This window comes from Bombina bombina, chromosome 2, assembly GCF_027579735.1.
Source record: "Bombina bombina isolate aBomBom1 chromosome 2, aBomBom1.pri, whole genome shotgun sequence".
In the NCBI taxonomy this organism is placed as follows: Eukaryota; Metazoa; Chordata; class Amphibia; order Anura; family Bombinatoridae; genus Bombina; species Bombina bombina.
This window is the reverse complement of record NC_069500.1, coordinates 988507301-988525954: the sequence shown is the minus strand read 5'-3', so window position 1 is coordinate 988525954 and position 18654 is coordinate 988507301. Positions and strand designations below refer to the sequence as shown.

The following is an 18654-nucleotide window of genomic DNA, read 5'->3' as shown; positions in this document are numbered from 1 at the left end:
GTGTGTATATATATATATATATATATATATATATATATATATATATATATATATATATCTCAAATTTTCAAGCCCTAAGTTACTAGCCAGCCCAAAATGTTACTCGCCACATTTGATCCCACCACTACCTACCTACACCACACCCACTAACCGAACCCCTCTTTGAATATGTTTAGCCAATGTGAACACCTTATTGTGCAGTAATATTTTAATATTATTTTTGTTTTATACCAGTAATTAAATATTGCATCAAGCAGTAATAAATTAACAAAAATAGGTGCATAGCAGTTAGCAGCATCAAATAGGGTTCTGGAGAAGACAACAGCTGGACAGAAAAAGGAAGTTGTTGAACTGAGAGAATGCAGAGAGTGTTGACATTAATGTGAGGTCATAGCAGACCTGGAAAAATTGTTATATAGCTATCATCTCTCATCTATCTTTCTCCACTGCCTCCTCTCTTCAATCTCTATTTTTACCTCCTCCCTTCTCTGTCAGGCTATGGGGCCGATTTATTAACAGTCAGATGTACATGATCCGTTGTAGCGGATCATGCCCACCCGACATTGCTGAATGCCGACAGCATACGCTGTCGACATTTAACATTGCACAAGCAGTTCTGGTGAACTGCTTGTGCAATGCCGCCCCCTGCAGATTTGCGGCCAATCGGGGTGTCAATCAACTCAATCGTATGAGATTTCGGTGGATTGATGTCCGCAGCCTCAGAGGAGGCGTACGAGTTTAGGAGCAGCGGTCTAAAGACCACTGCTTCTTAACTCCTGTTTCCGGCAAACCTTAATAAATTGGCCCCAATATCTTTCTCTCCCCTCTCTCATATCTCTTCACTTTTACTTTTTTTTCTCTTCACTCTTTCTTAACACTATATTTTACTACACTATCACTTTTCCTCTCCAATCTCTCTCAATCTGCTGCTGTTTACCGTCTCAAAAGTAACAGTCTAAGATCTAATGGGGTCCCTATAGCTTTAGAGGTATATTATATCCTTTAATATTTGTAGCAGGTAGCCCAACATTCACTCACTAAATTTCACTCGCCACTGTTAAATTTCCACTCACCAATGGCTAATGGGCCAGTGGAAATTTTGAGCTCTGATATATGCATGGACTACTAACAAATTGCAGTGGCCAAATAAGACTGTTTCCCAACTATTTTGCCCACATCTGAATAGAATAAGTAAAATCGACAGCAAAGTTGCTGTATACGAATTAACTTCTTTTTGCTTTTACAATCAAAAAGTATGGATGTTTAGTGCCTTTTTTTTAATTTACAGGCCTATCCCTGCATCAGTGATAAAGAGTGTGAAGTTGGAAGGTACTGCTACAATCCTCACCAGGCTCCTTCCTCATGCATGGTCTGCAGAAGGAAGAAGAAACGTTGTCATAGGGATGGCATGTGCTGCCCTGGGAACCGCTGCAACAATGGTAAATGAGCATATTTTAAAGTGCTTAAGATGGTGGAAGTGATCTGTCAGGTGTTTTAGACTGAGCTCACACCTTTTGTGAGCTAATTTCATTCTGCAAAGACTTAATTCACTGACAAATATACATTTATGTACATAGCTTAATTATTTATTTTTAGTCTTAAATATTTATCATGAGAGAAGCACAGTATCAGGAAAACACTACATTTGTTTACCTATGATATGTTTATTTAAAGGTACAGTTAACTGAGAGTAAGCTTTTAGTCAATAATACCTTAATATGGCCTTGTACTTTGTACATATTGGCTTCAATACAGAACTAAGATGTGTGTGTATATATATATATATATGGCCATTTTACCCGCCTCACACGTTGAATTAAAGGGATATGAAACCTAATTTTTTTCTTTCATGATTCAGATAGTGCAAGCAAATTCAAACAACTTTCCAATTTACTTTTTCATTTTTTCTTCGTTCCCTTGCTATCTTTTGTTGAAAAGCAGAGATATATGCTCAGAAGCAAGCCCATTTCAGGAGCACTTTATGGCAACATCTTTGCAAGAATGTTATTCATTTGCTAAAGCACTTGATGGCAGTACCACTTTTTACTGTCATGTAGTGTTCCAAATGCCTACCTAGGTTTCTTTTCAACACAGACTACCATGGGAACAAAGCAAATTTGATAAAAGAAGTAAAGTGGAAACTTTTTTAAAATGTTTTTTTTCTGTCTAGATTACAAAATATTTTTGGGGGTTTCATATCCCTTTAAGGATGTGTGGTTAGGTAAAGATACTTACACTGTATTGTTCTAAAGTATGATCAGGAGTGTGCACGCTTATTGAGCCCTACGTGACAGCAGTGTGTGTAGCCATGTTATACAAGCAACCTGTGGAGGGAGGCTGAATGATAGCAGAGAACACTCACAGCTCTGCCTTTGCTTACTACTCCTGTGAACACTGGTTGGATATCTCCTATATAGACACAGAGAAAGATAATTTGTTCAAACTGTCTTCATCAAACAGTACTTCTAGCTAGCTATATGGTCACTAGCTTAGGTTTACCATACAGTTTTATTAAACAGTGTCTAAAGATACTGCTCTCTAAAGCTCCCTCTACAGGTTGCTTGTATAAGATTGCTACACACACTGCTGCCACATATTGCTTAAGATGCATGCACTCTTCTGAGTCTACTTCAGTATGCCCCATCCACCATTGTCCAGTTTTAAAAAAAGGACACCAAAATCTGAGATAGACATACCTTGACAATTTGTTTGCTTTTTAAATTGTTCACTGTCTGAATCATAAAAGTTTAATTTTGAGTCCCATATCCTTTTAAAAAATTTTTTTTAATATACTTAACATGTTTATTAAAGGTATAACAAGTTTGTAATGTTCCTAAGCTAAAAATAAAACAACTTTTTGTTTGTACACATATGGATGCATGTCCAGGTCAACCAAAAGAACTGTGGGGTATGTCTTTACCAACCAAAAAGCAATTACTGGGTATAAGTTGTCTCAGTTGATAATTTTGCCCATATTAAAGGGACATGAAACCCAATTTTTTTCTTCATTATTCAGATATAGAATACCATTTTATACAAAATTCAAATTTACTTCTATTATTAAGTTTGCTTCAGTTTTCAAATATCCTTTGTTGAAGAAATAGCAATGCACATGGGTGAGCCAATCACACAAGGCATCTATGTGCAGCCATCAATCAGCAGCTACGGAGACTATTTAGTTGTTTAAAATTGCATGCTCTTTCTAAATCAGGAATGTACCTTTAATATTGCCCTTATTACTTTACCATTGCAGACTTAATTATAGAACAGTGCTGTATCAAGTTAAAATGTTATCATCACATGCTTTGGATTAGGAAACAAGTTTTCAAGCATACATAAATAAATATTTTTATGAACAGGAAATTTTGAAGGGATAAAATACCATTATTGTAATATGTGGTAAACTTATATAAGACTCTGGGCAATTGTGGAATTTATTGAAATACGATTACTTAAGAAAAAAAATGATATTCTGCACAATATATGTATATAATGGGACATCTTAAATTCCAATAAATATTTACATTCAACTTTCCAGACCACATAGATATGGATAAGGTACTTAACATAAAATCTATGTGTAGTCATATTTACATTTATAACCACTTTTAAAGAGCTCAGATTTCAGTACTAAAATCATGATATTTACTGGGGAATGAGATTATGTCCATAACTGTTCATTAATATATCTGTAAAATTGGATTTATACCATAGAATAATGTCACACAAAAATAGAAATTGTAAGTCAACAAGCTTTTGTATTTTAAGACCCTGTTTATTGCAACAAATTATTGTGACAAAAAATTATTATAATAATAATATTGATGCACCTATTTTCTTTATTTGTTTTTTTTTCCAGGTACTTTTCTCTTAAAAATAGAATGTTGAAAAAAATATATGTTTAAGGGTATAATCCCAAATAAACATTACTCTCCTTTATTGCTTATACTATGTATAAAAAAATATACCACTACGACAGGCTGTATAGCCTATAGTTTATCCATTGAAAACAATATGCCATTAAATCCAAAATTGTTGATTTTTTTTAATGGCAATTTAATCTTCCAATAAAATGTGTTTAACCTATTTAAATCTGGACCTCATTAAGATCTGTTTACAAAGTGTGAGGCCAAAATGCATAAGACTGTAAACTTACCTGCGGGCCAAGTTCAAACATGTGAGCCTACTTCCTGCAATGTAAGAAGAAGCGATCATCAGACCGCTGCTCCTTACAACTCTGGTGGCAGATTGAAGTCAACCTGAACATGCTCGCTTGAGGTGATTGTCAGGCCCTTCTCTCCTGCCATTAGTTGTGCAAGAGAAGGAGGTGGAATTACACACTTGCTTGAGTGTGTAATGGTACATATGGGCAGTGGATGTACAGAGTCCGCAGAGTCTGCTCATTCATCACAAAGCCGTGCAGATAGGTCCTCAAATTGAGAACATTGTCCACACATCATGTAGTAAATGGGGCCCCATATCTATCATATTATTCTGCCAGTGAATCCATGTCTCACAACTGTTTCTTTATTATGAGGGTAGTTCCTTATTTAAAAGAAAATCCCCCTGTCCATCCTAGGGCCCGATTCTCTAAAGCTTTCTGGTCTGGCAAGATCAAAAAAGATGCCTGAGATGCCTCAGTTTCACAAGGCGCCTAAGGAATTGTTTCTTAAAGGCAATTTTTACCTTCGGAACTGAGTATCTTATTAAGAGATGTTCACTAATATGCTGTTCATGAAGGAGAGACACTTATTTTACAATAACACACACGTTTATGTCTCTACTTTTTTAACGTGAATAAATAAACTGGACGTTTACAACGGCAAAGAATTCCTTTTTTTCTTCTATATACTTATTTTACAATTTAATGCTTAATAAAATATGCTGATGATTTCTCTCCATTGATACCATCACATTTTTGAGAATTGGGCCCCTAGTCTCATAAATACCTTTCTTTCTAAAAGGTTGCCATCTTTAAATTGGAAATTCTAGTCACAATCAGTGCCCTTATGATAATACACTGTCTCTCTTCATAGAAATGCTATATTTTAATAGGCCATCTAAAAGAGAGAAAGCAGGAATAATGCACCACCATGTTAATTGTAAATATATCACTTAAAGTCATAATGTTTGCAACACTGATGTCATGCTAGTGTAAGAGGAGCAAAAGCACATACAGCTTACTACAAGATAACACGCTTCTTCTTTAGCTTTAACTGTTAAGAAGTATGCAATTATCACAGTTAATGATACTAACCAAAAAGTTTTTTTCAGACAAAGGCAAGTTTACTTCATACACCTTAAACAGGACACCACTACTAAAATATTTTTTTATAACTCAGGTTTTTATATTTTAGATATTTCATTTTTTTTTCATGATATACAGTTTCTCACAAAAGTGAGTACACCCCTCACATTTTTGTAAATATTTTATTATATCTTTTCATGTGACAACACTGAAGAAATGACACTTCACTGCAATGTAAAGTAGTGAGTGTACAGCCTGTATTGCAGTGTAAATTTGCTGTCCCCTCAAAATAACTCAACACACAGCCATTAATGTCTAAACCATTGGCAACAAAAGTGAGTACACCCCTCATGTCCAAATTGGGCCCAAAGTGTCAATATTTTGTGTGGCCACCATTATTTTCCAATACTGCCTTAACCCTCTTGGGCATGGAGTTCACCAGAGCTTCACAGGTTGCCACTGGAGCCCTCTTCCACTCCTCCATGACGACATCATGGAGCTGGTGGATGTTAGAGACCTTGCGCTCCCTCACCTTCCGTTTGAGGATGCCCCACACATGCTCAATAGGGTTTAGGTCTGGAGACATGCTTGGCCAGTCCATCACCTTTACCCTCAGCTTCTTTAGCAAAGCAGTGGTCATCTTGAAGGTGTGTTTGGGGTCATTATCATGCTGAAATACTGCCCTGCGGCCCAGTCTCCAAAGGGAGGGGATTATGCTCTTCTTCAGTATGTCACAATACATGTTGGCATTCATGGTTCCCTCAATGAACTGTAGCAACCCAGTGCCAGCAGCACTCATGCAGGCCTAGACCATGACGCTCCCACTACCATGCTTGACTGTAGGCAAGACACACTTGTCTTTGCACTTCTCACCTGGTTGCCGCCACACACGCTTGACACCATCTGAACCAAATAAGTTTATTTTGGTCTCATCGGACCACAGGACATGTTTCTAGTAATCCATGTCCTTAGTCTGCTTGTCTTCAGTAAACTGTTTGCAGGCTTTCTTGTGCATCATCTTTAGAAAAGGCTTCCTTCAGGGACGACAGCCATGTAGATGAATTTGATGCAGTGTGCAGCATATGGTTTGAGCACTGACAGGCTGACCGCCCCAACCTTTGAACCTCTGCAGCAATGCTGGCAGCACTCATACGTCTATTTCCCAAAGACAGCCTCTGGATATGACGCTGAGCATGTGCACTCATCTTCTTTGGTCAACCATGGTGAGGTCTGTTCTGAGTGGAACCTGTCCTGTGAAACCGCTCTATGGTCTTGCCCACTGTGCTGCAGCTCAGTTTCAGGGTCTTGGCAATCTTCTTATATCCTAGGGCATCTTTATGTAGAGCAAAAATTCTCTTTTTCAGATCCCCAGAGAGTTCTTTGCCATGAGGTGCCATGTTGAAATTCTAGTGACCAGTATGAGAGTGTGTGAGAGCTATAAAACCAAATTTAACACACCTGCTCCCCATTCACACCTGAGACCTTGTAACACTAACGAGTCACATGACATCGGGGAGGGAAAATGGCTAATAGGGCCCAATTTGGACATTTCCACTTAGGGGTGTACTCACTTTTGTTGCCAACGGTTTAGACATTAATGGCTGTGTGTTGCGTTATTTTGAGGGGACAGCAAATTTACACTGTTATACAGGCTGTACACTCACTACTTAACAAGTGTCATTTCTTCAGTGTTGTCACATGAAAAGATATAATAAAATATTTACAAAAATGTGAGGGGTGTACTCACTTTTGAGATAGTTGTTAACTATCACCTAGATTACGAGTTTTGTGCTAAATAGGGTGCAAAACTAAGACCAAGAAAAATGCGTTATTGCACTCTCCATAGTGCTGCCATTACAATTTACTGAAAAACCTACCGCACAAAAGTAAACCTTCCCACCCAATCAAACCCCAAAAATAAAAAAAACCTAACTCTAAAAAATCCTAAGATACCCATTTGTATGGCATTGCCCTTAAAAGGGCATTCAGCTTTTTTACAATTGCCCAAAGGACCTAATCCAAAAAAAAAAATATCCAAAAAAACCTAACACTAACCCCATGGGTGGGAGGGAAACTTTCTAGCTTTAAAACCACTAGAAATGACCTCTAGCTTCTGTGTTCACTATAATGAAAGATTAAGTGTTTTACTTTTAAACTCTAGGAATGAGTTCCAGATTCCCTTGAGGAATACACTCACCATCTATTCACCATCAAACTGTGTATAGCACCCCTATTGAGCTTTGAAGGGCAGCACATGGTCTGTCAAGAGGTTCCATATACTATGCGTTCTGTGTCTTTCAACTTTTCCACCACCTTTTAAGCACCCCCAAATTTTAAGTTCTAGAACCGCTAATGAATACACTCCCATGGCGTCTCTTGTTCTCTTCTACTCCTTTACCGGCCTAAGTCTTCCACCAGCTCAAAACCCCATCCTTTAAAGTCAAGAATTCCCTATTAAAAAAAGAATGAATTTATATTTTTTTATTCACAATTTACTCATTGCATTTCATTTCTAATTCATCTGTTTATGCCAATTGAAAGATTATTTATTTACATTTTTTGCAAAAACAATTGCCTGTTACTTCTCAGTAAGTTCATATTGTGCAACAAAGCTATAGTTTATATATTTTTGCTTCCATTTTAAAATAAAATACATGCTTTACTGCAAACCTTAATTACATGCATACCTTTTTAATTAGAGCTGATTTCAAGTTTGTAATTTGTGTCTCATATGGAGGGATAATTAATGTCAGCTAAATTCCAATGTGCTGAACCTCTCTGAAAAAGTCTGAATTCCTGAATTGTTTTTCTCAGACATCAAGCTGTGCTTTGTATGACGTCAGAACAATGATTCACATTGTTTGTCTGCTGATATGACCATCAACATTTACACTCCCTATTACCATCAAACAATTATATATATATATATATATATATATATATATATATATATATATATATATATATATATATATATATATATATATATATATATAAAAAAAACATCAGACAATATATATATATATACGTATATATATATATATATAACCATCAGACAATATATATATACGTATATATATATATATATATATATATATATATATATATATAGTAACAAGGGAGAGCACTCTCACTCAGTATATCAACTGCCAGAGTGCTAGTGTAATTAAATATAGCTGAACACAAAACTGTCACTCTCTGGTCTTTCCAAAAAAATCTTTAACTGTGAAAGTAGTGACGTTTCGGGGACAAAGTATCCCCTTCCTCAGGTCACAGTAAAAGATTTTTTTGGAAAGACCAGAGAGTGACAGTTTTGTGTTCAGCTATATATATATATATATATATATATATATATATATATATATATATATATATATATATATATATATATATATATATATATATACCAGCCAAGTGTAAAGAACATAAAATGTAAGATATTACGGAGTATATTACAAAGATTTACAAATTGATTCACCAGTAAGGTGTCTGTGAAAGAGCAACCCTAGGCACTTGCCTATATTGCCTAAGGAGAAATTCTATCCTACTTAGGTTTTTTTTCCAAACTAAGACATGGATCACAATGGATTAAAGCGACATGAAAGTCAAAATTAAAATTTAATAATGCAGGTAAAGCATTTCATTTTTATACACTTTTACATTCACTTCTATTATCAATTCTCTTTGTATTCTTTGTTGAAAACCTTCTAAATAAACTTAGCAGCAGCAACACGGTGATGAGAGTTAGATGTTGATTGATGGCTACACATATTTGAAGTGGTGGGATTCAGCCGGTTCTTACCAGTATTTGCAAACCTGCTCCTAAAATGCCCCAGGTTCTCAAGAACAGGAGGTTGGTTGATGCCATCTTCCTTAAAGAGACTGTATATTGTAAAATTGTCTTTCCCTTAATATGTTTCCAATTTCTTGTTATACCAACAGCAGAGTACACAATGTATAAAAAATTGCTCCATTAGGTCTATTTCAATCAATGCATACTACAGTCTTATCATTTGATATAGACAACTGTTTTTAAGGAGTTAAACCAGTAAGGCTGAAAGTGTAAAGCACAGTGCAAATTATATAACTCTTTGTATTATAGAGAAGTTAGAGAACCTGTGAAGAAAAAAGTGACAGACGCACCCAGCGACTCACGATATCAATTTTATTAATGTTACACACATATGCACAATATATTGCACTTACTAGAAGTAAGAAATTAAAAAGCCTCAATAGGAATCCTTATGGAGAGTTCCCTTACCTTAAGTGCTCACAAAGTCTCCGGTTCTCAGGGCAAATGTCCGTAATGAATGGATAGGGCTTGATAGATGTAATCCCGAGCTCAGGTTTAGAGCCCTCTTTTCTAACCACTGTTCCGGACTTCTTCGCCTTGCAGCACTGTTCTCCTCCTGCTCTTCCTGAACGCTTTTATGTTTGTCCCTGGATTCCATTTACTATTTAAAATTGCCGGGCTTGCTGTTAAGCTCCGCCCACGAAATCCTCAATCGTTTTCTTATTGGTCCATTAGTCTGTTACACCCCTATAATAGATTATCTGATACTTTGTTTCTAGTTCATCAAATGGACTGACATTTTTTAAAAAACAATTACTAGCATAATACTTTCTGATAAAAAACAATAAATACAATAAAATACACTAAAACAAAGCAACAATTCATTATTCCATATCTGCGATAAAAATTCTTACATTTAAAAACACCAAGTTATACAGACCAAATTCATAAAAAATGCATACTAAAATACTTAGTAACTTCCTAAAAACATTTACATATTACAACATTATCATCGGACATGATTTTCTAATTTATACCAGAAGATTATAGGTACCATTCTATTAATACCTACTAATATAGAGCTATATTCCTTATAACATAAAGGCTTGCAGATCTATATCGATATTTAACCCGTGTAGTGTCATTTGATGAAATAGAAACAAAGTATCAGATAATCTATTGTAGGGGTGTAACGGACTAATGGACCAATAAGAAACGATTGAGGATTTTGTGGGCGGAGCTTAACAGCAAGCCTAGCAATTTTAAATAGGAAACGGAATCCAGGGACAAACATGCCTGTTGATAAAGTCTGCCCGTGAGCAGACGAAACGTGTTCAGGAAGAGCAGGAGGAGAACAGTGCAGCAAGGCGAAGAAGTCCGAAACAGTGGTGAGAAAAGAGGGCTCTAAACCTGAGCTCGGGATTACATCTATCAAGCCCTATCCGTTCATTATGGACATTTGCCCTGAGAACCGGAGACTTCGTGAGCACTTAAGGGAACTCTCCATAAGGATTCCTATTGAGGCTTTCTAATTTCTTACTTCTAGTAAGTGCAATATATTGTGCATATGTGTGTAACCTTAATAAAATTGATACCGTGAGTCGCTGGGTTTCGCCTGTCCCCTTTTTTCTTCACAGTTTCTTGCATCTAATGGACTGACAAGCTACAGCAGTCCAAGAGTAAAGCGGCACCAGACTTTGGTAGTGATTTAAAAGGACCATTACACACAGGAGTATGTTGACCTTTACAGGTAACATACATCTCAAGGAATATGAAGTATATATCAAGGCTGATTCAGCCATTTGAGTTTATTATTGGACAACATCAATATTTAAAGTTAAGTATTGTATAGTGCATATGGCATTGATTACATAGGATATGTGTGTATATATTTATATATGGAAAGGTCTTGCTGAATTTGTATAAACCAGAAATACTTGAGATAGTGGGAATAGGTTCTTATTGGACATTCCAATAGTCAGTGGAGCGCAGCTACAAGTTAAAAGTTTTAGGTTAGTGAACCTGTTGCTAAAATTTCTGAATCCCACCACTGCATATTTGCCTCTTATCTTTAGCTCACCAGATGTTTTCAGCTAACTCCCAGTAGTGCATTGCTTTTATGTAGTGCATTGCTTCTATGGAGTTGACTTTAACTATGTGTTTATCCTGTTTGCTACTGAGCCATGCTGGAGGTGTTTTTAGTTGTTTGGCCCTCGTGCTTACACATAAATTTTGACTTTTTTTTCTTGGAGGTACAAAATATACACCTCGGTTTTTTTCAGCATACCAGTCATTTTTTTGAAATTAACTTTACTTTACAGAAATATTATAATATTGGTAAATGCCTCAAAATGAAATGCAAAAAAAAGAAATAAAGAAAAAAACTGTGTGATTTTTTATCATGTGCATAGTAAATAGCAGCACAGGAGTAATTATTTCCTAATTTTATTCTCCCACGTTTAGCATCAGGTCACATTCTCAAAAGAGTAAAATGTATGATTTTATACTTGTTTTGTTCTATTAAAATGAACCCTTTAACTGCTAACAGTTCCACCCCAGTGCTGAGCTGTTTTGTAGTTTTTAGATGCTGCTCACATTTAGGTCTTACTGTAGACTATATTTTTCAGTGAGACCCAGCAGATTCAAACTATACCAATATTATATTTATATCTAATGGGAATGGAGACACCTGCAACAAAAAATGTGAAACAAATGCATTTTAATTAAAAATGTAGGTAATAAACAATAGTGTGTGTGTGTTTTCTCTTAAACTCTACAGTAAAAAGTTGTTGTATTCAAATAAATAAGGTCCTTTCAGTATATTTATGTATCTTTGACGTGCACATAAGGGTTCCCATGAGCCTCTATTCAATTAAATGGATATTTATTCATGTTAGATGATCACTATTATGACAGTTATCACCTGGCTATTAAAACCATTTTTAGGGGGCCTTATTTTAAAGGGCTTCTGGGTCTTTAAACAAGGATCCTGGAGGTCCCTAGGCCTTTTTGATGGTCCATTAAAAGTTGAAACTGTGCTTAAACTGTATACCACCAGGACACACTTTCAAACCGTGAGTCTTGTGGAGTTTCTAGGGATTAAGGGATTAATTATTATCTAGCTCTAATAAACCCTGTGTGTCTTCCTGGTTCTTATGGGTTTCTACGACTTGGTGACAATACCAGCATCCTGGATTCCACCAGAGATGCGGGCAGGGGCGTCACTAGAAAATTTGGGGCCCCTTACTAAAGCAGTGTTCAGCCCCCCATACTTTGCCCCCCCCAAAAAAAAGCCTGCCACCATGTCAAGGTAGACTCTAGCAAGGGGAAAATAAAATACTTATTTTTTCTTTACATATAGTAACAAGGGCCTTTAGTTTAATCTTAATACATACACTTAAAGGGACATGAAACATAATTTTTACTTTCACAGTTCATACAATTTTAAACAAATTTACTTATATTGTCAAATCTGCTTTGTTTGCTTGGTATCCTTTATTATTATTATTATTATTATTATTATTATTATTATTATTATTAGGTATTTGCAGAGCTTCAACATATTCTGCAGCTCTATAAACTTAGGTATAATATGCATAAAAAAAACGGGTAGGGGGCCCTGCCAAGACTTATACTGTTGCAGTTCAGCTCTCATGAAGGTGATTTATAAAGCAGCAGGGCTCGTATGTTACGTGCTTGTTCAGGAGCAGCAATGCACTACTAGGAGATAGCGGCTGATTGGTGGCTGCATATATATGCTTCTTGTTATTGTCTCATCTGATGTGTTTATCTAGCTCCCAGTAGAGCAATGCTGCCCCTTTAAATAAAGAGATACCAAGAAAACGGAGCAAATTTGATAATATAAGTTAACTGGAATACCTTTATAAAACTGTATGCTTTACCTGAAACATGAAAAAAAAATTGGTTTCATGTCCCTTTAAGTTACAGATCAAAAGCTCCACAAAGTATGCACACATTTCATAACTTCAAGGGACATAAAACCCACATTTTTTCTTTTAAGATTCAGATAGAGCATACATTTTTAACAACTTTCCAATGCACTTCTGTTATCAATTTTGCTTCATTTTCTTGGTATCCTTTATTGCAGGAGCAGCAATGCACTACTGGGAGCTAGCTGAACACATTGTTAAGCCAATGACAATAGATATATACGTGCAGCCACCAATAAACAGCTAGCTCCAGCTTCTGAGCTTAACTAGGTATCTTTTTCAGCAAAGTATATCAAGAGAACTAAGCAAATTAAATAACAAAAGTAAATTGAAAAGTTGTAAAAAATTGTGTGCTCAATCTGAACCATGAAAGTAAAATGATGGGTTTCATGTCCCTTTAATACAAATGCTTCAGGAAGCCTGTTTTTAGCTAATTCCTCCTAGAAACCAAGAAATTCATAACAGAAAAAAACAAACAAAACAGCTCAGGCACAGCTTATCTGAATTAACAGTAACACAAAATGCTTTTAAAAGATCATATGCTTCTATATTTTTTCAGAACCTCTTTACTTTGTACACCAAAGTATTGCAACTTCAGTATTTATCTAGATATTTAGTTCAACACCTACCTAGAAACTACATATAGATTGCAGATATGTAGAAAACTACATATAGACTGCAGACATGTAGAAAACTACATATAGATTGCAGACATGTAGAAAACTACATATAGATTGCAGACATGTAGAAAACTACATATAGATTGCAGACATGTAGAAAACTACATATAGATTGCAGACATGTAGAAAACTACATATAGATTGCAGACATGTAGAAAACTACATATAGATTGCAGACATGTAGAAAACTACATATAGATTGCAGACATGTAGAAAACTACATATAGATTGAAGATATGTAGAAAACTACATATAGACTGCAGACATGTAGAAAACTACATATAGATTGCAGATATGTAGAAAACTACATATAGACTGCAGACATGTAGAAAACTACATATAGATTGCAGATATGTAGAAAACTACATATAGACTGCAGACATGTAGAAAACTACATATAGATTGCAGATATGTAGAAAACTACACATAGACTGCAGACATGTAGAAAACTACATATAGATTGCAGATATGTAGAAAACTACATATAGACTGCAGACATGTAGAAAACTACATATAGATTGCAGATATGTAGAAAACTACACATAGACTGCAGACATGTAGAAAACTACACATAGACTGCAGACTTGTAGAAAACTACATATAGACTCCAGACATGTAGAAAACTACATATAGATTGCAGACATGTAGAAAACTACATATAGATTGCAGATATGTAGAAAACTACATATAGATTGAAGTACTTTGGTGTTTGCTTTGTGTACAAACTAATGATATGCTTCCAACTTATTTTTTTCAGATGCTCATTATTACTTTGTACACCAATTAAACACCAAAGTACTGCAATCTATATGTAGTTTTCTACATGTCTGCAGTGTATATGTAGTTTTCTACATGTCTGCAGTCTATATGTAGTTTTCTACATGTCTGCAGTCTATATGCAGTTTTCTACATGACTGCAATCTATATGTAGTTTTCTACATGTCTGCAATCTATATGTAGTTTTCTACATGTCTGCAGTCTATATGTAGTTTTCTATGTCTGCAATCTAAATGTAGTTTTCTACGTCTGCAATCTATCTGTAGTTTTCGACATATCTGCAATCTAAATGTAGTTTTCTACATGACTGCAGTCTATATGTAGTTTTCTACATGTCTGCACTCTGTATGTAGTTTTCTACATATTTGCAATCCATATGTAGTTTTCTATATGTCTGCAGTCAATATGTAATTTTCTAACATGAAAAAAGAAAATTCTGGCAGCACATAGCATTAAAAATTCAAAAAATTATATATGTAATTTTCTATATGTCTGCAGTATATATGTAGTTTTCTACATATCTGCAAGGTATATGTAGTTTTTCAACACTAACAAAATACTTAAAAAGAAAATTAGAAGCAGTTCATTATATTAAAGGGACAGTAAACCTTAAAAATAATGTTATGTAATTCTGCACATAGTGCAGAATTATATAACATTATATTAGCCAAACATTTATAAAACATAATTTCCCCTATTAATTTAAAAAAAAAAAAAACGCTGTTTCGCTGAGTAAATATAACAGACCGCTCAGCAGAGAGCAGAGAGCGGGTCTGTGAAACAGCGTTTTTTTTTTTTTTTAAATTAATAGGGGAAATTATGTTTTATAAATGTTTGGCTAATATAATGTTATATAATTCTGCACTATGTGCAGAATTATATAACATTATTTTTAAGGTTTACTGTCCCTTTAATTCACCAAGACACCAAAGTACTGCAATTTATGCTTCTAATTTATTTTTTAGAGGCTCACTTTTGAAAAAGTTCCACACTTCTAACAAAAATGTGTTAATTGTAGTGTAGATCTTTATTCAGAGATGAAAAAGAAAAGATTAGGGGAGGCGCCAAAGGCAGTCTGTTTTAAATAATTATAGTAAAAAAACAGAAATTGATTAGTAAATATTCAAATCACTATGTATGAAACTCCAAATAGTTGTTTATAATTTATTACAATTATTTATAATTTAATACAATTCATTGGTACACAAAATCATTTAATAAAACATAGAACTTCCTTAATTCATCAATTGACACCGGTGTCTAAAAAAATAAAATCGATTCTAAAATACTCACTTATTATCTAATTGATAAAGGCTCTATGGGAGCCGATACGCGTTGATGTGATAACCTACCAGTGGAGAAAGTGGAAGTGGAAGGCAGAGGATGGAGGTCGGAAGCGCAATATCGTGCCACTACTTCTAAAAACTAAGGTAATCTGGACACCAACCATAATATTGAATAACAAAAGTCTAGAGGATTCATCACCAAGGTAAAAAGTTCATATACGTTCCAACAAACCTGCAGGTTAAATTTGTGGCTCTGACAAATATTGTTCTCACAGAGCAAAAAAACTTTTTTTCCTTTAAAGTCAAGATACAACGCTGTGGTTTTATCTACTGTGGCTGTGACAAATATTGTACATTCAGAGCAAAGAAATCCTTTAAAATCAAGGTTTTAATAGCGCTGAGTAAATAAGTATGTTTGCAATTGGGATTATCCATTGTATCTTTTTATCTGTTGGACATAGTTTTTAAGATACATTTTAGGATACTAGTATTTTAGGATATATATCATTGTTTTTGTGTACAAATGTTATAATGTTTTATTAAGATCAACCATATGAGAATATATATATCCAGATGAACTATAAGTTAAGATTAAGTTTAGATTAATGCATCTTTGACTTTTTAGATAATAAGTGAGTATTTTAGAATCGATTTTATTTTTTTAGACACTGGTGTCAATAGATGAATTAAGGAAGTTCTATGTTTTATTAAATGATTTTGTGTACTAATGAATTGTATTAAATTATAAATAATTGTAATAAATTATAAACAACTATTTGGAGTTTCATACATAGTGATTTGAATATTTACTAATCAATTTCTGTTTTTTTACTTATAATTATTTAAAACAGACTGCCTTTGGCGCCTCCCCTAATCTTTTCTTTTTCTACTTTATATGTTTTACAATTAGGTAACTTTTTTTTTAAACATATTAGTTACACTTTGTGAGAAGTGTGACTATTGGGATAGGCTAGTGCTGTGAGACTGTAGCCCTAGACAGGTTGTAAGTAATTAAATGCTTCCAAAGTTTCAATTTATTTTTCAGAAGGTCATCTTTGAATAAAGTTAAAACAGGTTGTTTTAACTTTATTCAAAAATGACCTTCTGAAAAATAAATTGGAACTTTGGAAGCATTTAATTACTTTTGAGTAGTGTGTGACTGTGAATAAAATAAATAATAATAATAATAATTAAAAAAATAAAAAATAAATAAATATATATATATATATATATATATATATTATAAATTCTCAAATAGTTTCCAGTACTTAGGGCCCCTGCTCACCCTCTCTGACTGAGGTAGTGCCAGGCCAGCAGTAGTAAACTCTGGGCACAGTGTGTGGTTGGGGCCCAGCAACCCCCTTCACCCCTCAGCAAACAAATTGCTTCCCTCTGCCTCTGCTGCAGTTCCCCACTGAGGCAATTAGGCCCCCCGGAACTCATCACTGCCCCCCAGTCCCTACTCTCCCCCTATGAGTGAGCTAGACTAGTGCTGCTTGCCAATGCAGCTGGAGCACACGGCACATTGTTCAAATTGGGCCCGGTAACACCTTAGCTCTTTCCTCTCTGCCTCTGCTCCCTCACTGAGGCTGTCTGGATGTTGGGCCCAGCCTGTTAATCAGGCCCCTGGCCCCAGCAGAGCAGAGTGAAACTTCCTGTTCCCTCTGCATGCGCGTGCGGTCCCTACTCACCCTGTCTCTCTGAAGTCACTGAGGCAGAGTGAGATTCTTCATCGCCTCTGGTCCCACTGATCCCAACAAAAATGCACTTTAAGGCAGTACCAGCAGCTGCAGCACTTAGCTGGAGGTCAGGCTGAGCAGGCCCTTTGAGAGCTTGGGGCCCCTGACTGCAGTCACCCCCTGATGGTGGCCCTGGATGCAGGAGTAAATGCAGGAGTAAATGCAGGGGGGTCACAATGAGTTCCAAAAGCCCCCAAAGATTACAAATGGTTGACATCCACATTAAATACATTGTGCAGATAAAGACTACATTTTGGTATTTGTACTAAAAGGGTTCAAAATCAGATGACAGTTATTTTTGACTCTATGCACCATTTTGACAATGTCTGCATTCTACTACCCCTTTCCAAACTCCCTCAGCATAGCAAACAAATATAAAAAAATCATAGCAAAAGCATAAAATTGTTGTACTAAATGTCATCCTATACAGAATTTTCCAAAATATCATCCAGCTTTACTTTCTTTCAGTTCTCCCAATTATTTTAATTCTTCTATTTTTTTTTTTTAGTTCAGAAAACATCAATCTATGAGCTATAATATAAACAGTACAACAAAATGAGGTTAGCGGTAACTGCCAGGTTATTAATCTTACTATGGAGATTACTATATACCTAGAAGGTCATGAAACCCCTTATTTGAATTGTGAAACCTCTTATGATATATTATTATGGGGAGGAGGTAATAAAGGCATCTTGAAAAGCAACAGAACCCCAAAAATAGAACCAAAGTTAAGAGATATTTGTCACTGCCATGAGAATCAGCTGGCAGTGGGCAGACACAGGACCACTTATTTGAAGGAGCAAGATCCCCCTGGTTTTGTTTAATTTGCTTATGGTTCTGACAGACAGTTACTGTTAACACAGTGGTGCATATAACACCTTCTTTGAAAGAGCAGCCTCACATGTTTAACAGCTTGCCCCGTTGTAGTGCACATTTTGCGGTGCAAGCGTCCCTTTTGTAACCCAGAGGACTATGAAAGGCACCAAGTCACTTGAGGCAGTTTAGGGGTTAATGGTATAGGGAGAATTTGTGCACTGGGGGTTGTAGTGGTTCACAATTTGTGCATTAGGGTTAAAAGTGTGATAGAGCAGAGGTAAGGGAAATGTTTATGCAGTTGATAATTTTTTTGTGCCTTTGCTATTAATTTGCTACAACTTTGGGCTTTTTTCCATTGAGCCTTA

General features: G+C 35.4%; 1 protein-coding gene across 2 annotated transcripts in view; it reads left to right on the top strand.

The window, feature by feature from the left end:
* Nucleotides 1-18654, top strand: part of DKK2 (dickkopf WNT signaling pathway inhibitor 2) — a 184161-nt gene that overhangs the window by 139908 nt on the left and 25599 nt on the right. For both annotated transcript variants that reach the window (XM_053703520.1, XM_053703519.1), the window contains one exon: nucleotides 1289-1439. In XM_053703520.1, coding sequence (XP_053559495.1) covers nucleotides 1289-1439 — 151 coding nt within the window. The remainder of the gene's footprint in view (nucleotides 1-1288; nucleotides 1440-18654) is intronic.